General features: G+C 44.6%; 2 protein-coding genes across 2 annotated transcripts; both read right to left on the reverse strand.

Annotated features, from left to right (window-relative positions):
* Nucleotides 1-856: 856 nt before the first annotated feature.
* inpp5d (inositol polyphosphate-5-phosphatase D) lies at nt 857-17,300 on the reverse strand. Its single transcript, XM_079267737.1, has 27 exons — nt 17,009-17,300; nt 16,535-16,598; nt 14,869-15,004; nt 14,621-14,765; nt 14,110-14,250; nt 13,936-14,026; nt 13,773-13,850; nt 13,614-13,691; nt 13,385-13,508; nt 13,026-13,132; nt 7,361-7,463; nt 7,071-7,267; nt 6,878-6,995; nt 6,683-6,779; nt 5,610-5,748; nt 5,180-5,288; nt 4,934-5,022; nt 4,437-4,518; nt 3,460-3,549; nt 3,261-3,371; nt 3,083-3,162; nt 2,910-2,997; nt 2,680-2,826; nt 2,530-2,593; nt 2,242-2,439; nt 1,723-2,153; nt 857-1,606 (listed from the first exon to the last, which is right to left on the reverse strand). The coding sequence occupies exons 1-27, from the start codon at nt 17,146-17,148 to the stop codon at nt 1,566-1,568; spliced, it is 3,288 nt and encodes a 1,095-aa protein (XP_079123863.1). The 5' UTR covers nt 17,149-17,300; the 3' UTR covers nt 857-1,565.
* A 748-nt stretch (nt 17,301-18,048) lies between these two features.
* gpr17 (G protein-coupled receptor 17) lies at nt 18,049-23,252 on the reverse strand. The gene is made up of 2 exons (XM_079267020.1): nt 23,143-23,252; nt 18,049-20,657 (listed from the first exon to the last, which is right to left on the reverse strand). The coding sequence occupies exon 2, from the start codon at nt 20,647-20,649 to the stop codon at nt 19,630-19,632; it is 1,020 nt and encodes a 339-aa protein (XP_079123146.1). The 5' UTR covers nt 20,650-20,657; nt 23,143-23,252; the 3' UTR covers nt 18,049-19,629.
* Between the last annotated feature and the right edge of the window lie 47 nt (nt 23,253-23,299).

The raw sequence follows: 23,299 nt of genomic DNA on the forward strand, positions 1-23,299 counted from the left end.
TTTCTTGATGGGTCCTGAGAAACAGGATCTAAAACTATAAAGGCCTTTGCACCCTCCAGCACTTACTATTATTGTGTTTTGCAACCTTTTTGGCATGTTACCCCTTGAAATGAGGCATTGTCTGCTTGGAACCCATCGTGAATGGTTACATATGCCTATAACTCAGACCACAAAGTAACGCAGTGTGTTTTATAGGTCTTAAGAGGTAGAATGTTCCAGTAATTCTCGAGACAAACAGTAATGCTGTGAAAAAGAAATTTACATTTTTTTGTAGCAAATGCAAATGTCCTCTTTTCGTCTCATGATCCCTGAAATGTATCTTTTTACTGACCCCTTGGAGGGTCCCAACTCCCAAATTGGGAACCACTAAACTAAATGATTAAAATGTGCCCAGCATAACCCCTTAGTTGTTTGGAGGTGTAATGATTGGACAAAAAATGCAAAATATATCTAATAGTCATAGTAATTTGATTCAACTTAAAGGGAAAATTCAAGAAATAACATGTTGGAAAATTGTCTTTTGGAGGTCTTCAGGCTCGGGCACATGAACAACCATTATGTAATCTGTGAATGCAAAGTGAAGCTCACATTTACACACCTCTGATTGAACAACATAAGATGAAAACAAATGTAGGAGTTGGTGGCCAGATATATTTTGAATACCATCAAGTAGGATGTCCTCTATGCTTTAAATATTTGAACCAGTTTGGATTCTCACTCTGCATGCAGTTCTTTTAGGCAACAACAGATGGAAGCAAATAATGTGAGTGTTGCAGAACTAAATAGGTCTCTGCTGCAGACTTTGTTGTGATGAGGTTGTGATAATGATCTAAAATTACAAAATCAAGCTGCTGTTTTTTATTCATCCGAGCATTTATTGTACATCTTTATGGCAAACATGTTAATGTCTGTGGAGGATAACACTGTGCGGTACACATTCGTTCGCTACTGTAGGCTATAGTGTAAAACTCCACATGATATGTAAAAGTTATTTAATCGGCAGAGTTTAATTCCAAACCTACTTTTTAATGCGAGTTTAGCAGAAAGGAAGTCTGAAAATGTTTCGCTAATGTTTATATCACTTAAAAGGAAAAGTTTCACACTTTGGAAAACACACCGTTTTGCGTTCTTGCCAAGAATTGGATGAGAAGATCAATGCCAGGCTCAGGTTAGTACACAGAATATGAAACAACAGCCAGTAGACAGCTAGCTTAAGACTCAAGACTAAAAACAGAGGGAAACTGCTAATCCTGCTCTGGTAAACAGCGTCAAACATGCCCGTTGCACACAGAGCCATGCTCCCCTGTTTCCGGAATGTATGCTAAGCTACGCTAACCAGCTGTGGTGTCACATTTCACATAGATGTGAAAGTGGTATCGCTCTTCTCATCGAACTCTCAGCAAGCAAGTGAACTGGAACTTTCCCCAAAATGTAGAGCTATTTCTTCATCAGTCACTCATAGGTGATACATATAGCTGGTGGAGTGACTGGCTGAAGCCTTTACTTTTCATTTAATGTTTTCAACAACCCAGAGCAGGTAGCTGCACAGTCGCTGCAGCCTGGTCTCACTTCACAGAACGCCCCGTCTTTGGCACTTCAGGATGCACTGCAGAAAAACAAAGAGCACAATATATATATATATATATGTATATATATATATAATATAATATAATATTACATTTAAAAAACGAATTGCCATAGGTGAAAAAGAGCGTTCCTTACTGTCTTTGGGGGGCTGCGGCTGGCCAGGTCTTGCTGGCGGTCTGTGTTTGCTGGGGAGTTCGGAGCTCTCTCTGTAGTCTCTTTGGTTCTGGGGCTCCGGCATGCCCGGCCGGGACTTGGAAGGCAAAGGAGGCCGGCTGAGCACCATCCCTCCTTCCGAACGCGACGGCACCACTGGTTTCTTGGGCGCTAAGGCGCGTGAGGGGATGGAGGTCGGAGGTTTGGCCTCAGAGCAGGTGAAGGAGCGGTTGCGCGGGCTGGGCATCGGGGGGCGATCAGGGTCTCCGTCTGCCGGTTTGGAGGTTGAAAAGTAGGGATCTGGAGGCGCGAGGAGGTCCTTCTGCTGGTGGTCTTGGTCCTTGCACCGTGATTTTCCCATCGCACCGTATAACGGATTGTCGAACATCGCTGACACCTTTTCATCCTCACCCCTAGGAAAAGTCAGTTTCACTGTCAGCTGAATCATATCAGCTGTTTTTGATTGAACACAGAGTTTCTGTACCAGAAAAAGGCTCTTACGTGGGCTTTCCTGTGGGACTGCGTGCACCGCTCACGTCAAAACCGCCCTTCTTGGCATCTTTGCTCCCTTGTCCGGCGATTGATCGGTGTTTTGGTGGCATGCTGTAACTCCAACCTTTATCTACCACATTCCCACCTCTATGGGACATTCCAATGTAATTGGGGTTGGAAATATCATGTGTTTGGGTGACGGAAAACCTGTCAACAAGAAGGAAGAAAAACATCTCATGGATGTCATGTTTGAGATATTTTGAGAGGTAACCATCAAGTGGGGAAAAAAAGCCTTACTTGTTTGTGTCGCCGCCTTTGCCTTTTGAGGAGACAGTGTCATCCTTTTCAATTTTAATGAAATCTGAAAGCAGAGGGAAACATTGATGCTCCACGAACTGTAGTAGAAAGTATTTAACAGGTAAGTCCTGAGCTGATTTCAAGGCTCACCGTATAACTTCTCAGTGGGAGTGCCCTCCGAGGTGCGTAACTGGATGCCGCCTGTCAAAGTGCCCGTCTTGTCTCCGTGGTGAGTCAGTGTGACCTGAAACTCGGTGTAGTTGAACTGGGCAGCTCGCAGCGCAACACAACCCCCCCCTTTGGAGATAAGACACCAGCCGACTATTAATACCGCTCAGCTCAACGCATCTGCATTGCATCACCGTGTTTGAGTTCATTACCGTATGACTCGTCGCAGTCTGTCGACTTCACACAGATGAGGATGTGCTGGTCCAACAAGTACTCTGGGTCAGAGATGATGGGGGTGAGCTGAGAGGACAAGAGAGACAACACACCATCGTGACCTACCGGAACAAGTCATCTCCCACACTGAAAGCTCTCTCCCTCCTTTTACCTCGACTTGGTTGCCAAACCAAACTTTTATGGACCCGTCCAAGTGCTCCTTGTTTTCTCCCTCTAACGTCTTGACAGTTTCTGTAGGCATTTTAGAGAGACATTCATTTTGATCATCTCAGCCCATTTTAAAACCAGAATCTAATGAGACGCGGACAGTCATATGAGACGATACGTACTCTCCAAGCAGCTGGAATGGTATTCGATGAAGAACTTGGTCTTTGATTTTGTCAACAAGGTGGCCACACAATTCATGATCTGTATTCCGCCTTGAGGTGCACTGTTTGGGTCTGAAAAATGACAAAAAAAGACCTGTTTGGATGTTTTGGAGTCGATAACATAGAGTCATCTGCATATGGTCGGAGATGGAGATCATACCTTGCTTGGAGACAAACTGTGAGGCTACTCCGACTTCAAATGAGGCAAATAACGGTGAGTGGTCACTTGTCATGATGTCATTGGTGCACCCTGCGAGTTGTAAAGTCTCATTAAATATCATTAATGGGGCACTCCAGCAATTTTGCCTGACACAATCACTTAGGTCTAAAGAGACATACTAAACAAGACGTGCAGCGGACTCTGATATAAATTGACTTTCAGTCTCAAGTGTGGCTTGTCTTTTGTCAGACCCTCCCTGCCTGTTAAAGGCCCACACCTATCAAACTCCACATCCCTTTAGAAAGTTCTCTTTAGAGCTGCACAACATCACACAAATGTTTTCACATGTTTTCTCATGACAAGTAAACTGATCCTCATGTGTAAAATCGGTCGAGTGCCCCCTGAAAAACATAAACATGGTAACACTTCACAGGTCCATATATTCCAAATATTTTCTACATAATTTCCTTGTAAGTTTCCTTTAAAAAACAGCCATATTCAAACCTGAGTAAATATAAATGTCTTATTATTAATAAATAAAGATCATATTTGTTGAATTGTATGCGTCTGTCAACAAATGTTTATCTGTAGACAAATGTCAGATTCTTTTCATTGCCTTTTTCAAATACTGGATGTACCAATGTTGACTATTGAGCGTTTTAAGAATTGGGACCAAGATGTGTGAGGAGTGGGATATTTTAAATTGGAAAATAACATTTTCAATGCTTTCACTATGTACATATGTACGACCAATATGTCTTCCAGAGCCCCAATATATCTGCAATAAGCTATCGGCCTGGAGAATGTTCAGCCCACCTGCTGCGCTCGAACTAAAAGACAGTTATTTGGAATCATTTTCTTCTATTTTCCAAAAGACACAGTTCTAGAACTGTGGCGAGGAAATCATAGGAAATTATTCATAGATTATAGACCCCGTAACATAAAGCACTCCAAAAAAATGTTCATTTTGACCTCACCATATGCTTGGCAGACAACATGAACCAGAGGGTATGACTTCCGCAGGACACGATCGCACCATGAGGGCAAGTTGTATTTTGTCTGTCGAATTAAAGTTATCACACATTTATAAATAGTGAATATGACAGTTTCAGGTATCAGGCTTTAAAGCAGCAGTTTAAGCATTAAAAAGCAGCTGGGAGGTTGAAACATGATCAAACATTGTTGCCGGTATGAATCAATTCAGGACATCAAAATTCCCAAGGTTCCATAAGTCTAAAAGAGACATTTGTTCAATGGATCCTGGAGCCTGTAGATGAGTTGTATCATACATTTTCTATGAGCTACAACATATGTTCACATGGACTTTTTGACATAGATGACTTAAAGCAAAAAGCATGTTCTGTGTCAGCTGAGAGTTGTGTTCAATGCCGTAGTTGCCTTTAATGTGTTTCTGCACTATGGGGCATGACAGGAGCCATACAGGGAAAAGACATCCGACTGAACATAAGCTTACCCCCGTGGCTTTGGCCTTTGTGTAGGCATACTTATCTCGCGTATCTCTTTCAAAGCGATACGTGGGTGCAAACGTGATTTCCTCTTCGTCTGCAATCCAAATGAAATCATTGTTAAAAACACGGGCTTGTATTTTAAATGTCTTCTGACAACGAATGAATAGAGAGTTGATCCCATACAACACAAGTTACAGACACTTGACCGCATGTCTATGTTGATCAATATTCTCCATGTGTCCAAGGCTCACCGAAATGTAAGAAGACCTTTCCGTCATTCCTCTCCATGTTAAGTTGGTCTTTACTGAGGAGTTCCTGGTACTGCTGCTGTTTGATCTTTGTCACAATGTACTCAGCTTCCTGTGAAGGGAAACAGTGCAAAGTAGTGACTTATCCTGCCTTGAAGTGTTAGCAGCTGAGAGCTCAGACACCTGACAACCAGCATGCTCATTTATGCAACGCTCACTGAAGTAAAGCACTGCTGGATCATGACAAAACATGAAATGTGCTACATAAAAAGATGAAACAGGTCACATATTTGTGAATCTGCATGTTGTTAAAAGGAAGATTTCCAACAAGAGAAACTCAATTCATTTGGTTCCAAGACAAGTACATCGAGTATGCTGTCATATTACATCATTTTTGTGTCACTTCTACGCAGCAAACTGAACAACGACTTACTATAGATGGGAATTCAACGCGGTAGTTCAAATCACCGAGCCAGAAGAGGTGGGTGAACCGATGTGTGATGTCAAATGGATTGAGCTTCTTGTCTCCCAGATTCAGGAATCTCAGGATGTTGGTGTAGTTTTGATTGCGTCTGCAAATAAAGCCGACGTTATTGCAAAGACATAAAAAGTATGACACAATGAAGTCAGAGGTTCTTTAACAATAACAAAAATCAGATTAATAAATAGAAATAAAAATTACAAATAAAAACAATGTGAACACTATTTCCTGCATTTATATACATTCGTAATAATCAAGCAAAAATAGGCATTATGAAGAAATTGTTTGTGATTTACATAATAATGATAGTCGAACATAAATGCGAAATTATATTTAGAGTACTGTATTATGAATGTACTTACACTATATTAAATCCTGTTTACTTGGTTGATAATGTTGTATTTTAATATTTACAAGAAAGAACACATACTGCCTTATCTACTGATCTTTATCTTTTTTATTTTTTGAAGACTATTAACAATGTAAATTGAAATAAAGATTAAATAATTCCCCAATAAAACATGCAGTGGAAGCAGGGGAATGGTGCCACAAAACAAAATCTAGTAAAATGTTATCACACAACAATAAAAATATAATGACCTTGTGAAAGATAAAAAAAAGAATTGTAAACGGTGATTAAAGGAAAATATAGAGCTGTTTTCTTTTTAAAATTCATTTGAACTATTTAATTAAAAATAGTAAAATCTGTTTGGCACTTGAGAGGCAAAGACCTTGTGCAAAGAAGTCCAAAAAGAACCTGCAGCTGCTACTAAAGCTTATCGTATACGATGTGTAAATGATGGGGACCCAGGTATCATATGTTTTATCAGCTCCTCTCTTCGCTCGTCTAGAATGTGGCAGCTCGACAGTCAGCGGATAATGTTTAGAGATTTTAGAGAGTTAATCAAACTGAAACTGTAAAAGTTAAAACCTACTTGAAATGTCAACCTTGGTTTTATCCATATACAAAGTCACTAATTCATTTAAACTGTCTGACTTTGTTAAAAGCGTAATCTGTTGCTCACCTGAGCTTCTTCTCGCTTCCGGAGGTCAGGTGACTGTTGACAAAGCCAAAGGACGTACCGTTGAACATGAAGGACACTCCCACTGCTCCCTTGTTTCCTACAAAACAAACATCACAGTGAGTGCTGATGGGTAATTGCTCTATGAACTTTCATGACACGTCACCGAATGGCTTGCAGAGAAGTGAAACAGCTTACCCAGAGTGTTGGCGATCCCCGTCTTCACACTGTCCGAAAACACGTGGGAGATCCTGTTTTCGTGCTCAGGCTTTGCCAGGACCACGATCCGGATGCTCCACAGGGTGTGGATCGCCACCTGGGTGTCAGAAGATGACGTGATGAATCAGTGCTCCGGTCACTGGTGCTTTGCTACTTTGCTCCGGTCACTCACTTGTTTAAAGCTGATGTTTGTGATTTTCCTCAGGACACCTTTCACTGTGTCTGCCCACTCCCTCTCAGACAAAGGGTCCTCCTGAGTCCCAATGACATAAAAATCATGCGGGATGTGATCCGCCGAGTCGTCTTGAGTCTTCCCTTGGCCTTTACACTGAAACCAGGTGTCGATGTTGTGGGGAGGACCGGCATTTCCTGGGGGTTTGTGGAGAAGTATTTTACTTTGCGGTTACATTGTAAGACATGAATTAAAATTCAGTTAAACATTTCAGATGTTCAATTAGTTACCCATGTTCCAAGTGCCAACAAACACTGTGATCATGTCTGGTTCAGGCTTTTCAGAGTGTTTGTTCTTCATTTGTTGAAGAAGTTGGCAAAAGCCCTCTCTTTTCTGGTGGGACACATTTAAAAAAGAAAAAAAAGATAATTTCTGTCAACGAACGCACTTAAACATTATTCCTCATGAATTTCATGTGACTGAAAACTTAAAGCCCCTGAAATAGTATTTTCTCTATCAGCCTCTTTCTATAAGCAACAGGCTCCTAGATGAACACACTATTTTCTGTTGGAACAGTTGTGTTTATTTCACATGAGACTACTGTTCTATTTCATCCTTACTGACCGCCAGAGGCAGTGCTTCACACTGGATATCCTCCGTCTCGCGCATGCGCAGGTCGAATATTTATATCAACAAAGTCACGTGTGACCTCGGATGACACCCGTCGTCTATAAGTTCCAGTGTCATTCTGAGCTCAGTCCTTTTTCATCTTCTCGCTACGCAGGTTAGCTACCATGGTAGCATAAAACAAGGATGTGTCTACGATCAAGACATATTAGAGCTCGTCGCTGTAGCCTTGTGACCACCGGTCGGAGTTGCGGTTCTCTCGCCCTCCAAAGGCTGCGACGAGCTGTCCTTCTTCGGAGGGAACGGTGTGTTCGCCGTTCGGACATCGAGCCCCGGACTGGTGGACGCCCCTATCATCGGTCGTCACCAGTCTGATAAGGGCCACCTAAGTCGTGATGACAGCAATCGGTAAGATCGATTAACATTGTTTTCTATAACAGTTGTTTGTTCCACGGTTGGCAGAGCGCTTCCGCTCTAGTTAATCGAGTGGCGCGCTAACGAGAGCGTAGAATTACGCTGTCGGCCCGCCCTTCACGGTGTTACGGCTATCACAGTTAGCAGAGTGTTCCTGCTCAGGCAAACTTTGTGAGACACTAGATCGGCATTGGCGTTGTGTCCATTGAGATTTAATCTTTACATCTGACGTAATTCGCAGTTAGCAGTGTCTTCACTCAGGCTAACTTGGTGAGATGCTAGCTGGGACTGCGTCCATCAACTTTGTAAACCTTACGGCCGTCACAGTTAACAGAGCGTCCCCGCTCAGGTTAACTCAGTGGGAAACTAGCTAAACAAAGCTGATACTGGGGCTGTGGCCATCAACTTTGTAGCCTTACGGCTGTCACAGTTAACAGAGCGTCCCCGCTCAGGTTAACTCAGTGGGAAACTAGCTAAACAAAGCTGATACTGGGGCTGTGGCCATCAACTTTGTAGCCTTACGGCTGTCACAGTTAACAGAGCGTCCCCGCTCAGGTTAACTCAGTGGGAAACTAGCTAAACAAAGCTGATACTGGGACTGCGTCCATCAACTTTGTAGCATTACAACTATCACAGTTAGCAGAGTGTGCTCGCTCAGGCTAACTCTGTGAATGCTAGTTATACTAAATCAACATTGATGTTGTACCCATTGATGCTTTTACGCATTACGGCTGTTGCAGCTGGCAGTGGCCTCACTCAGGCTAACCTGGTGGGACACTAACTAGAATAAGTTAATGCTGGATTGTGTCCATTGATTGCTGTAAACATTACGCCATATCAGTTAGCAGAGCGTTTCGCTCTGGCTAACAAGACTAAGCTAAAACTCTGATTGTGTCCATTGATTGTTGTAAACATTATGGCCATATCAGTAGCGGATATCAGTTAGCAGAGTGCCCTCGCTCAGGCTAACTGGTAGCACACCAAGAGTTACAGCAACTGTCCAAGTGAAGAGAGTGTCCTCGCTCCCCTCTCACGATAAGGACTGTTTTCCTGACCTGTTTCCACAGTGGCAGAGTGCTCTCTCTCACGCTAACTGGTGGGACACAAATATCTGTAGCAACTAGCTCAGTGAAGAGAGTGTCCTTGCTCCCCTCTCACTGTAAGGACTGTTTTCTTTGGGTCTGTTTCCACAGTAGCAGAGTGCTCTCGCTCAAGCTAACTGGTGGGACACCAATATCTGCAGCAACTATCTTAGTGAAGAGAATGTCCTCGCTCCCCTCTCACTGTAAGGACTGTTTTCTTTGGGTCTGTTTCCACAGTAGCAGAGTGCTCTCGCTCAGGCTAACTGGTGGGTCACCAATATCCGCAGCGGCTGGCCATGTGAAGAGTGTCCGAAGGATCACTCTCCTCTGACTGCCCCCTGCCTGTTCTCTCAACATTCAGCAGAGCACTCCCGCTCAGACTGATTTGGAATTCCGCATCAACTAGTGGGACAAGGGTTCCATCAGAATCGCGGCCATGTTAAACTCTCCCGGCTGTAGGACCTGTATAGCTCCTCTTCAGCCTGAGGACGGCCCTGACCTCTTGCCTTAGCCTCGAGCTTCTGAGGCAGGGCCTCTCGGAGAACCCAGGCAGGACCTGCGGCATCACGCCTTGAGCAGTAAGGTCTGCTAGGCTGGCCGAAGTGGAACACCTGATGCGTGAGGTCTACCTCCCCCTGTCAGGGCAGCTGAATCCAGCCCAACCTACCCTGGTCATTTGTATGGCGCTTGCACGCCTGGCATACACAGCAGCTGGAACATCCACCTGTGAGTGCCTTCTTCAGGCGCCTTCCCGCCCTCACCACCTTTTCTGTTCCTCCCTCCGAGGAATATCTGAGGGAGTTGCATGCATGCTGGAGACACCAGGGCTCTCTCCCGCCTTACATCAGACCATGCAGGAGGTGGCAAATCTGGCCTTGTGCGTATGCCAGCCAGTTAGACGACTATTGCGTCCATCATAGTTTCCCCCGAGGAGACTCTGAGGCCCGATGTCAGGTGCCCTCGACCCAATGTCGGGTCAAAGATGACCTGCTATCCAGGGCTTATGACACAGCAGCGCTGTGCACCATATCGACAACTCCCTCTCCCACCTCATGCTTTCCCTCGCAGATTCTCTGCAGCAGGCTACGTCGATGATTCCGCTCAGTGATGCTTCATTCCAGGCATTTGCGCTCATGTCGAGGGAACTTGGACGTTGGATGTCCACCCTGGTTCAGACTCGCCGCCAGGTTTGGCTGGCGCAGTCACCCCTATCTGAGACATGTAGGAGGACCCTCCGTACTGTCCCAGTGGAACCTGGTGAGCTGTTTGAGTCAGCTGCTATACGGGCGCTTCAGCGGACTGTTAGAGCTAGCCAGACCAGGCAGCAGTTCTCTGGTCTTTGCAGGGACATGCCTGCACCCCCAGACCTAGGGGTCCCACTTTGGCCCCACAAGGCCGTTTTCTCAGCCTCCAGCTTACCCTAGTAGCCGCCACAGGCCACAGTGTGGCCCTATGAGGGCCTGTCTGTTGCCCCAGCATGTGGACAACAACCCCCACAACCTCTCCCCCTTCCGAGGGGGCAGACGGTTGCCCTACATCCTTTTCTCCGACTATTGGGTGAACTGACAGCTGCCTCAACTGTCGTTCCCTTGGGTTTGCAGATGGCTGAACAGCCTTCACTTGGATGCCAAGTGGCACAGATACAGGGCAATAATATTATCAAGACATTGCCTATTCACTATCCCCATGGAGGGAGTGCATATCTGGCAAACAGTGTCTCAGGAACTGAGCCCCAGGGGCTCGGTTCCGTTCCACCAGGAGATGGTCACAACAGATACCTGCCTCTCAAGGCGGGGTGCAGTGTGACAGAACAGGACAGCCTGGGGGCAGTTGTCTGCTGAAAGACCGCAGGGGCAGGTCCAGGTTCTAGAGCTAGCGCTCGAGCACTTCCTTCCATATTTGAAGGGCAAGTATGTGCTTGTCCGGTGGACAGCACCTCTGCTGTGATTTCCCATGAACTATCAATGGGGCACCAGATCTGTAGAAGTTGCTACAGGGATCACCGTGGCCTTCTGACATGGGAGGCCCCTCGCCTGACCAGCCTGTGGGCAATGTACCCACCAGGAGAACGGAACCAGGTGGTGGTTTTCCTGTTCCGTCACAAGCCTCCACCGTGAGAGTGGCGGCTGCATCCAGACGTGTCGACCCACTGCCCCCACTGGGTCTCCCTGACGGAGAGGACCAGCCCTCTGGGTCAAGATGCCCTGGCTCACACGTGGCCAGAGGATCTTCTTTATGCCTTTCCACCATTCCCTCTGATTTTGCTATAAGCTTGTCAGAGTTCTTCCCCGACAGGAGGGATCTCCTGTCGCAACTAGAGGGTCGGATTTTGCATTCCAATCCCTGCCGCCTTCAACTATGGGTCACGGGAGGGCCCGACCGGATGCTGAGTGGCTGCATAGAACCAGTCTGACTGACTATTCTGAATGCCAGTGCGCGGTCTACGTGCCTGCAGTACAAAGAACAGGTGGAAGCTGTTCTGACTGGTGTGCGGCTTAGAACAAGGTCCCAGTACAGCGCCCCGTGCCTGCTGTACTGAGTTTCTACAGTCCCTCCTAGATAAGGGCCGGTCTCCCCTGCATGGGACCTACCCTTGGTACTGGACACCTTATGCTTGTCTCCTTTTGAACCCCTGGCACAGGTGGAGCCGAGATGGCTATCGGCAAAACGGTTTTCTCCTTGCCGTCAATTCAGCTCAATGTGGGGGCGAGCTGCATGCCCTGTCAGTGGGAAAATCATGTCTGAGGTGGAACTCAGATGGCTTGGGTGTCACTTTCTGGCCTAATGCAGTGTTTCTCCCAAGGGTGTGGATACGTTCAAATATAAACCGGCCTATCCAGCTGGCAAAGTTGATCCCCCCCACCTCCCCATTGGGAGAGGAGAGGTCAAGGCTGCTGTGCCCAATGTGGGCCCTCAGAGCTTATGTGGAAGCCACCGCCTGCATAGTCAGTTATGGTGAGCCTAAGAAGGGCTGTGCTCCTTTTTTAAAAAAACAGCACCTGTCCCACTGGATAGTGGAGGCCATTGCCTATACATACAAGGCGAGCGGCTGTGCTCGGCCATCCGGGGTGAAGGGTCACTACCAAGAGTGTCTCCACACCAAGGGCCAGCCTGAGTGGTGTGCCTGTGGAGGATATATGTGCTGCGGCCTCATGGGCATCACCGAGCACATTCACCAAACACTACAGAGTTAACGTTGCCAACCCTCACCCACTGTGGAGGGTTCTTTGGCCAATTTTCTCTGCCGGAGCTATACGAGGTAGTTACTGTGCTTCCTCGTGACTCTTTTGGTATAAGTCATCCAGTGTGAAGCACTGCCTCTGGCGGTCAGTAAGGATGAAATAGAACGAAATTTACGAATGTAACTACGGTTCTATGAATCCTGGATGACCGCCAGAGTTCTTGGTCACTCGGAATCCCGTGAACTCGCGAGAAGATTCCATAGGACTGAGCTCAGGATGACACCGGAAGTTATAGACGACGGGGGTCATCCGAGGTCACACGTGACTTTGTTGATATAAATATTCGACCTGAGCATGCGCGAGACGGAAGATATCCAGTGTGAAGCACTGCCTCTGGCGGTCATCCAGGATTCATAGAACCGTAGTTACATTCGTAACTTTCGTTTTGGTGCTAAATCAGATTTTTGCTACACTTGTGCTGACGGGTGTGGATTTGATGCAAATGAAACCCATGCTAATGTCGCCATCCCAGTGTCACTTCAATTTGATCAATCAATGCTTAATGTTATAGATAAATACTTTATTTAAAAACACGTTTCCAGGGGCCTCAAGGTAAATCAGGACCAAGCCAAATGATGATGTTTTTTCACCTTGGTGTCAACAAACGTAAACTCTTTTCGCAAAATCTTCTCTTTCTCTGACTCCGCCACGATGACAAGTTTGGTGTGCATTCGCTGGGATTTCACCAACTGCAGGACTGAAAAATTACCACAGTACTCTGATTAAAATGAGCCGCATTGATGGTTCACAGCAGTTGTTGAACTACATGCTAAAAGAAAAGTCAGGGGATCCCCAAAGTCAGAAGGATTATCCTCTGGGGACCCTGATTGCATGAAACAAATTTCATGGTCTGGACAGTCTGGCGTTGGACAGACTAACCATAGAGCCATATTGCTTGCATGGCTACAAAAACAAAGGAATGAGGTTAGAGAGCGGTGTGATTTCTTACTTTTGTTGTGCACAAAGAATTTGTCTTCAGGTCCATCTTTCGACTTCTTGAGAAAGAGCTTCCCACTTTCAACATCCACCTTCAGGAACATCTTCGTGGGGATAGCCAGAGATTCTTGCTTGACCTGCAAGTGAAACCGGGAACGGGTCAAATAAACCACAAACCTCCAGACATTTTACATAATATAGTTTTACTGCGGTGTTATACATTAACTCATTTTGAGAAGCACCTCAAACGTGACGAGAGGTATGACAGAATTCCTGTGACCTCCTTCATAGCCAACAGACTCAAACAAAGACATTTTAGCCTGAAAAAAAGAAATAGAGACGTGAGGGACCAAAGATAACCAAGATTGTTTACAGTCGGTCAGTAAAATGAGCCATGTTACCTTGTCTTCTATAGAGTAGAGCAGTTTTGTCAGTCGCTCAAGCTTAAAGGATACAGATTGACCTGAATCACTAGAATTCTGAAATTCAAGCAAAAAATACATTATGATAAGGTTTTTTTTGTGTTAGTTGATAATGCTGCAAAGGATCAGAGGAGCCTCCCACTTGTTTTGGAAACTGTCCAATGCCTGGAGAGAGCTGCTCGTCCAACGCTCGATGGAAGACCTCCAGGACTGGCAAGATGCGGGAGATTTCGCTGTCTCACAAACAAAGGGCAGAGCATGGTTAAATCGGCCCTTTACATTGCAATCTATACAACATATTATTTTTAATGTATACCTGTTTAGATTCTTGCAGATAGCCATTGTTAGCTTCTTTAGCCCGGGGAGGTTAGGGTAACCACACTGTAATTGTTCAGCATCCAAGCTGATTGAGGTCCTGAAGTATTCTTGTAGAGCCATTTGATGCTCCTCTGGTATTCTGCAAACATGGGAACACTATTAACGCCACTATCTCTTTATGCAGTGCTGCAGGGATGAGTCTTAAAACATGGAAATTGAATTTTTTGCGGTTCCAATTCCCTTGTCTAGGAGTCAATGTTTTTTTTGTAATTAGTCTTTGGTTCGAGTACGATGCTAACTTCTAGGGTTGAGCCGACAAAAATACGTCATCCCTGCAGCACTCTATTCACATAACAGTTCAGTCACATCACAGTGTCAAATCACTGCCCAGAATCGTGGAACTCAACGCGTTGTACACACTGTACACTGCCGACGTATTAGCAGAAACTTTGCAAAGTGAATTCTCTGGCTGAGGCGCATAAGTGCAAATCCTGCAAATGTGACCATACATGGACAAGTCCATATGCTGCAGTCTCATCAGGTAGGTGTCTGATAAGGAATTGCAGGCCTGCTCAGAAGACTTGGGGTCACTGTCTTTCACATCGTTGGCCAAGAAGTTCCTGGGTGGGAGCTGCGGTGGAAGATTATTGCATTCTGCAGGACAGAGAGGTACAGTGTGGGGTTGTTTAAGAATTTAAAATCTTCCACAGGCTCATTGCATTACTGCCACTGTTCAGATTAAGTGAAGTTGTTTGACCTGGCTCTTCGCCCATCTCCTCCTCCCTCTGGACAGGGTACTGCAGATGTGTGATCAGACCCATGTTGGGACTGTAATATGCCTCCACCAGCTCAGGCAGCATAGAGAAGAACCTGATAGGCACTCCTTCAGATGCCTGAAGAGCAGATCACAGCAGACATGTAATTATCCTCTAACCTCAGCAGAACTGAAATGTCATGTGGTGCTGTTGTTTTTCTGGAAGACTTTTGTATCTTTTAATTTTTTTTTTTTTGATAAACCAGTGACATAATCTTTCGGTTCTACTTCCCATGTGATGTCAGATATGTCTACTTGCACGTCTGTGGTTTCCTCCAGCAACCTAGAGCCTTCATGTCATCAGCTAAGTTCCCTCAGCAGCTGTATCGTGCTTTTTCAAAAAATGTCACTGGTTTTTGATATTGTAGTCCCTTTATTTAGTTTATTCTCATTACCTTATTGATAACTGGTTAGAATGCTGGTACTCCATACTAGCGGCGTTATTTTTGTTTGATTTTGTGTAAGTGTCTTCTGTGCTGTCATGTTTGTAGGTTGTGTGTTGTCCCAACGAAGAGTAACTGGCTCATTTTTCATGGTAAATGTACATGTTCCCATATGATTCCACTTTCTCTAGCTTTAGTTCTACACTGATAATACTCAAGTACATTTGCCTAAATTAACTCACAAGCACCAACTACTTTCACTTCCTACAGGTGAATGTAATTATCATCATTATTTTTCTACTACAACTAAAGTTCCATGGCAATGGTAACAGACAGATATCAAGCTAATACAATACTAGCAATAGTAGTTTTCACTAGTTTCTGCGACAGCCGAAAGTCTTCATGCATGTCACTCTTCACCGGTCACTAACCACTTTTAAAGGAGACATTTTACAGTAAAGCGTGACAGACTTGCTGTTGTATCCTCTTACAGGAAGTTTTGGACATTAACTATTAACTGATGCTCAGAAAGTATACTGTTTACCATTTTAATTTAGTGTATTAGCATGCTAACGTTTCACTAAGCAAAAAGTAGGCCTAAAGCTGAGGCTGATGAATGTTATTAGTTTTAGTAGCCTATTTGGTAATAAACCAGTGCCAGTATCAGACTTTCACTGACAGACCAGATTGAGTCGTGTTTTAGCCTTGACATCAAGTTTGGGTATAGGCAGTGATTAGAAGTCATTTACATGCAAAGTTGCTTGCTAGGTGTGGAACAAAGTTGAACGGTTGCTCGATGAAATGTCAGGGAATCAGCAAAAAGATTGCAATTGACCCTTCACCCCGCTGCTACTCCATCAAGCTGTCAGAGCTACCATGGAGCCCACACTGTCACTGACTGCGGAAATATTTGCTTATTTTGTGAAAAATAAAAAAGCGACTTTAGAGAGAAGCAGACTAATACAATCCTTCCTATAGTTGTTGAAGTCTGGACCAAAGTTAAGGACGGACTGACTGCCAATGGCGTTTTTACAAACATGTCTAAATATAGCCTACAGCACAGCAAATGCAGATTTCAAAATAGCTGCACACCAGCATTTACTTCTGATATTAGAGGCTCGTTATGTTCATGATGAAAATGCTTAATACCAACAAGTCTACAACCATAACAATGAATCTGTCTTTGGACCAAAATAATGCTGGCTTGTGTCAAACTGTCAACCCACCTGGACAGAGAGCTTCTTATCCTCATTTGGCAGGATTCTGTATGTGTACACACAGTTCTGGTATCTGTGGTCAAAATAATGCAAATGGGTAAAGAAACATGCTGGCTGGTGTTTTCAATGTGTTCAGTTCAGGTGGCATTTTAAATGGAGGTTCCCTCTTGAAAAATGATATGAGTTGGGTGTTGCTTTGTAGCACAGTATCCAAATAAAGAGGAACTAGTCTCGCATTGCAGTGCAATGTGTTATTATACATTTAACTTTTTCTCATGTGGTATCAAAAAAGTCCAAATGATGTTTGTTTTTTTTCCTGTTGCCAAAAACATTCCATATAACAGCCATATCATGTTTTACTTCCATTAGTTAGGATCATACACAACTCATGTTACATATCATGAATGTTTTTTGAACAAGGAACAAGAATCATTGTCCACTTTTTGCCAGCGCAATAGTTAGAAACAAGTAATGGCAACTTACAGAACACAGAGGGCATACGCTCCCTGTATGGACTCACTGGCCCGGATAAGGAAGCTTCCATCTCTTGCTGCTTTGGAAAGTAGATCCTCAGCGTTGGATCGAGTTATAGTACCATGGCACCAAGGCTGATAACTCGGCATCCTGTTCCTCACCCAAGAGCCAGAGCTCAAGAGTTTTGCATCTGCTCTCAAACTATATTCAAGCAAACCTAAGTAGACTCAGTTATTCTCTCTGGCTATTGTCAACTTTTCATGGTGCGTACTTTGAAGTCCTTTCTTTCACTTGTTCATCCCCTGCCTCCGAAAGCTGCAAAAGGAAGCTGCTACTAGCTCGCCTCTGAACTTCCTCATTTGAGAAGTTAAGAGAGGAGGGCCCTGGTGCCTCCGCTCTGCCTGTTACATGACAGATCTGCAGAGCTGTAAATGGAAATACAGACTTTCGCTTGCTGAGTAGAAATCTCTATCACACTACTTTAATGATTAACCATTCCTTCCCTGTGCACCTGCTTGTCAATGTGAACTGCGCAGAAATAAAGTGAAGCCATTTGTTAAGTTGAAACAAGTGAAAAGGGGAAGTAACAAAAATAGTCAACGAATCTTCTGATAAATGTGCGTGTAAATACATTTAAAGCCTAATTTGGTTCCCGGATGCATTTTTGAAACTCAAATCACCTTTAGCCTAGAATAAAACAAGCGCTCATCCACCTCAGGAGACCCCACCTGAGTCTGATTCCTAACCGTCCAATAAGAATCAGGAGAGCTAGGGGTTTTTCTAAAATGTGTACATTCAGGAAATACAAGTTTAAAATGGCTTGCCCTGTTCATGTGATGGACAGGAAGTCTTGCAGAAATAAGAGGAGAAAAATGAGCTGCACGCAAACCACAACACGGGTCACATGATACAAAAAGAGAAGTACACAGTGACAAGTCACTGCAGCCTCGGAGGTTTCTGTCCTGCGCTCGAAATAGGTCGCCCACTTTCACAAAGAGAAGGTCGAAGCCTGAAATATTCGGTGACAGTGTAGACAAGACACATCAAAGTTGTGAAAACAAACGTTCACTCATTTATTAAATACAACTTGGAGCTGTGAAGTACACTTACAACTCACATCTTCCTTACTCAGTGTTAATCATGTCTGTCTGTCATAAACATCATTTCTTCTGCAGATGGCGTCAAGCCAAACTGACTCATGGTAAAAAAAAAGGGATTAATAGTTTGTCATGCAATAGTGCAATATCATACAAATGTGGACAAAACAATAAATGCATAGCATAGGAGAGTGAATGAAGAATATATGTACAATTCAGATTTGTCTAGCAAAAGAAAAATACACATGGTACTGTCAAAAATACATTTGTAAGTGGCTTTAAAATACATCTTATATCAAAACAACACAGAGTCTACAGCCATGCTAGCATGCCATGCTTAGGCACAATGGTGCTTTGAGCATCACCATGCTAACATACTCACAACGTCAATGCTAACATGCTGATGTTTGGCAGGTATAATGTCAACCATGTTCACCATCTTAGCACTGGTTGTGTTGGCATGCTAACATTTGCTATTTAGCACTAAAAGCAAAGCACAGTCGAGGCTAATGGGAATTGCATTAGATTAGCAGGCATTGGTCAAACAATCCAATCACATGTCAAGTATACAAAACAATGTATTATTACAGTGACAGAATGGGCCTATTATTTTGAGCAGGTAGCAGTAACCACACCATCTTACTTTAGAGTGTTAGCATGCAAACATTTGGTAATTTCAGCACAAATAAAAAATTGACCTTCATGGATATCTGTAATTTCATGGCAACCCATCCAATAGTTGCTGAGATATTTCAGTCTGTACAAAGTGGTGGACCAGCTGACTGACATTGCCATACCCAGAGCCACACAACGCTAGCATGGCTAACTTAACCTAGATAACATTTCTATTTTTTTATTAAAAGCTAACAAGTATTCATTACATTTGGCATTGGATACAAAACCAGTAACAGGAAATATCTATTAAAAGTTGACTATGTACATATTTTATCATTTGGTGTTTGACACAAAAAGCTTGTGCAGACACAGCAACTTCCTTCTTGTCGAGGTCACGATAACGGGAGCCTTGTAGTCTCACAGACTCTGATGGCTTTGACAGCAAGGGCTAACGTTGGGAGATTCTCTGGTCGACTTTATGCACACTTTCCGTAAGTCGCCAGACTTTTGTCTTATGATGGCGTGAAAGTAACTTCCAATTATGTTGATTTGGGCCAAAAGTACCATTTCGATTTCAAACAGGGTGCAAACTAAATTATCTTCAATTGATTGTGTTGCATTTTGAATATGAGCCTCAAACTTACTGGACATGGGAATGTCCATGGCCAGGTAGCGTGAGTTCACAAAGTGTTGTTCTTAGTCCTCAGATGACGTCTGGAGTCCTTAAACTCTCCGGCACTCACACAGTTAAAGTCTGTGAGGGTGAATGAGGCATAGGGTGGGTCCTGGAACTGTGCCTTTAATTCAAGTTTACTCTACAGTGGCACTTCAACCACATTAACAGTCAATTAACAAACCGATTTTCGTTTGTGTTGGAAATGCAAACAGTGCTTCGGCTCGCGTTTAAATCTCTCTTCCTCAGAACTCAGACTTGGCGCTCACAGAGCTCTCGTGTGTTCCCTTCAACTCTCCGCTGGTGGCTCCCGACACGCCCGTCGGATTTTTGCAAAACAATCGCATCAGAGTGCCGCGGAACTTCTCTGCGCCAAACAGGTAGATCAGCGGGTCCATGGCACCGTTCAGGCAGGTGAGGGAGGAGGTGAGGCGGTTGGCCAAGCTCAGGCCTCTGCGTGTCTGGCACGAGATGCCAGGGTGGTTGTAGCCCATGATGAAAGTGGCCCTGCTCACATGATAAGGCAGGAAGCAGACCACATAGATGAGCATGACCAGGCCGATGGTGCGCAGGGCCCTCCGCTTTAGGGCTGGCTCTAACCTGGAGCCCCGGTGCAGGCTGTGAATGATGAGCAGGTAAAAAGTCAGGGTGGCGAGGAACGGTGGGGTGAAGGCCACAGCGAGGGAGATCAGTGCATTGCGTGAGGCCTTCTCTCTGTACAGCTGCGAGCACACCGTCATGCCGTCCACCTCCGCAGTCTGGCGGGTAATTAGCAGCGGCGCCATGGAGATGGTAACCAGGGCCCACAGCGAGAAGCTGATGATGTGGGCGTAGCGGGCACGCCGGACCTTCAGCGACCTTACAGCGTGCACCACGGCCAGGTAGCGATCGCCCGCCACACAGGCCAGAAAGTACAGGCTGGCGTACATGTTGATGTAAAACAAGAAGCCCGCCAGCCTGCAGGGCACCTCGCCGAAGGGCCAGTGGCCCCCAGTGAGGTGGTAGGTGGCCCTCAGCGGGAGGATGATCACATAGGACAAGTCTGCCACAGCCAGGTGAATCAGAAAGACGTTAGCTGGGGAGGAAGCGCCACGCTGGTGAGAGAAGATCCAGAGAGCCAGGCTGTTACCGTTCAGCGCCAGGAAGAAAACCAGGACGTAGAAGCATCCAAACAGCGTGTTCTCAACCGCTGTATCCACTGCCGCACAGCTCTCTGATGACTGATTGGATAGAAGGGAGGGCAGCTCCATTGTAGTATACTCCATTTTGGTGACTGAGGAGACAAGCAAATAGTTTAAAATGTATCCTAAAAGACATTTCAGGAATAATTACTGGAGACATGTCTTCTCTTTGGGATTATTAAAAAGGCAACCAATGTATATTTGCAGGATGGATACAACTAAAACAGTCCATTCGAGTCATGACTTTTCTAAACACGTGCTTTTGATTTCTAAAATTGTTCATTGTTGGTATTCAGACAGCAAACTGCCCCAGTGACAGGAAACCCAACCCCTGTCCACTCTACTCTACCACACACACACACACACACACACACACACACACACACACACACACACACACACACACACACACACACACACACACAGAGACAATAGGCAGGGAGAGTATTTGTCACAGTGCCAGTCTCGCAAAGTAACAATAGATGTCAGTGTCCACGGCGAATGTGCACATGCTCTCGGAGCAGATAATTACTTCATTCTGACCCGTGCGAGTATGAGACTTCCTCCGCACACTATTAAGTTCAGGAAGTCTAAGTCATCAGATCTTCTTTGTACAGTGTATTTGGCATCGGAGTCCGATTTGTCAGCAAGAATGCTTTCATCTAGACTGAACTGAAAACTCTCAGGAGGAATTGGAACGTCTGTCCAAGCTAATACTGTGCAGTAAACACTCATTAGCTGCTATATGTGTAATGATACAGTCTAGAAATCTATTTCAAACCTACTGTAATGCTAGCTTACCAGATATGAGTGAAAGTGTGGCTCCATGTGTTATTCTCTCTTTTTAAAGGTTGGACAATTGGGGAAACACATTTGTTCACCTTCCTGCCGACAGTTAGCTGCAGAAGATTTGCATGTTTGTTTGTTAATCGAGCTAGAGCCATGCCGCCAGTTAGCTTAGCCAGGAAAATAGATGTCCGCCAACTCACACTTAAAGCAAGCCAGTGAACACGCTATATCTCCTTTGTTTAATCCGTACCGCTGCAAAAACAAAGAAGTTGTAGTTTTTCTAGTGGTTAGTCAGTCAGTAGATGTTATTACCTTTGTACAGAGCCATAGCGGCTCTCCCCTGTTTACAATCTCTGTGCTAAACTAAGCTAAGCTAGTAGTATCTTCTCATTTAGTTTGTAATGTCAAACTATTTCTTTCATGGTTACAGCTACATAAATAATGTTGGTAGAAAATAAAAATAATAAATTCTTTAAAAAGCATTTATGATTGCTGCAGCCTACAGTTGAGTCTACTGAGTTTTAAGTTCAAACAGACCAACATCATTTTTACCATTCCTCAAAGGATTGCATTGTTGTTTTTTGTTTTTCAATCTTAGAGGACTATTTCGACACACCTCAAAAATCACCACCCACTACTCAATCACCACCCACTATGCAAGTTCCAGCTGTCCACTCCTCTTTATCTGTTTCTCCAGCCCAACATCTACACAAACATCTCTGGGGCGTGAACAGCAATAATTAATCTCAGGGAAGGCTTCTCTCGAACTTTCACTTTGAAATTTGTGGAGGATCTAAGAACAGCATCAAAACATGTGCAGCAGAGGATGAACTTGTCATCCCACACATGTTTCTAGCCAAAGGGAGGTTCCCAAATACACAATGCAAATAGTTCTCCAAACAAATGCTGCTCCATTACAGGGCTCCTTAACAAAAAGGGAAATGGATTGTCTCTTCTTTTATCTGACTGGGCTAAATCTCCGTTTCACCGGCTCGCTGATCGGACTTTTGGCCCATTAGGAACCAGTCAGATGTAGCGCCGTAGATGTTTTTTTTCAGTGTGTGCTCTACGCTGCTGCACATACTGGAGCTGTGAGACCCACAACGGAGGGCATTTGTCAGCCAAAGGCTCAGACGCGGCACATTCAGGAGCCCCCAAGAAAAAAGGGTTGCAGTCCCAACAGGGATAACAAACCAGCTCAATGTAAAAAGCTACCGTAAATACGGATCCCTGAGGGATAATCCTCAAGAGAGGAAAATCCTGAAATATGCCTTCATCACAATGATCTGGGTAAGCAGATCTGTGCGAGAGTGTCGGCGGAGAGGAGACCGAGCATCCTGGCACCGGCCCTCTCCAGGGATTAGTCGGTAACAATTTGTTGTGACAAAACGGTGACAGCTGTAATGTGCAGAATCTTCTTTTGTTGAAACTCGTCACAGTTAAACCCAAAGTAGAATAATAAAGTCAATGTGAAATTTGGTAATTGGATTAAATGCTGGAAGGGTCTTAAAAAGTAGATTGTCATAAAAAGATCTGTCACAATGCGGAGCTGTTTTGGGATTTACATGACAAAAGTGACACATTCACAGAATAAACTCTTGCTACTACAGTGAAATTTGTAGCTAAAGGATATATTGTTTAACAGCAACTATTTAAGTACAGTGCCACAGTGTGCACTGTGAACACAGAGGGGATTCCTCTTGTGGAGCCAGACATTTCATAAAGGTATCCAAAAAAAACATCTCTACTGCTTTATCAAAATCTGAGGTGAAATAACAAAAGACTTACCTTAGCTTCAGAGCTTCAGAGTGAATGGACTGTCTTGAAGAAAAGCTTGGCTGCTTGAGGGACAATTCAGCTGCTGAACAATTCAGCGCAGCAGCAGAGTGAAGACTGGGAGTCGGACCGGCGAGCTCTGGAAGGACTGAAGCTGTGACACAAAGAA

Source organism: Melanostigma gelatinosum (genome assembly GCF_949748355.1).
Source record: "Melanostigma gelatinosum genome assembly, chromosome: 4".
Taxonomy (NCBI): Eukaryota; Metazoa; Chordata; class Actinopteri; order Perciformes; family Zoarcidae; genus Melanostigma; species Melanostigma gelatinosum.

Coding starts and splice junctions, on each gene's coding strand:
- inpp5d (XM_079267737.1), bottom strand. CDS start 17,148: ATGCCGAGTTATCAGCCTTGGTGCCATGGTACTATAACTCGATCCAAC. Junction 15,005..16,534: donor ATAAGAAGCTCTCTGTCCAG/GTGGGTTGACAG, acceptor TCTGCTCTTCAG/GCATCTGAAGGAGTGCCTAT. Junction 6,996..7,070: donor CAAACATCAGCTTTAAACAA/GTGAGTGACCGG, acceptor TCTGACACCCAG/GTGGCGATCCACACCCTGTG.
- gpr17 (XM_079267020.1), bottom strand. CDS start 20,649: ATGGAGTATACTACAATGGAGCTGCCCTCCCTTCTATCCAATCAGTCA.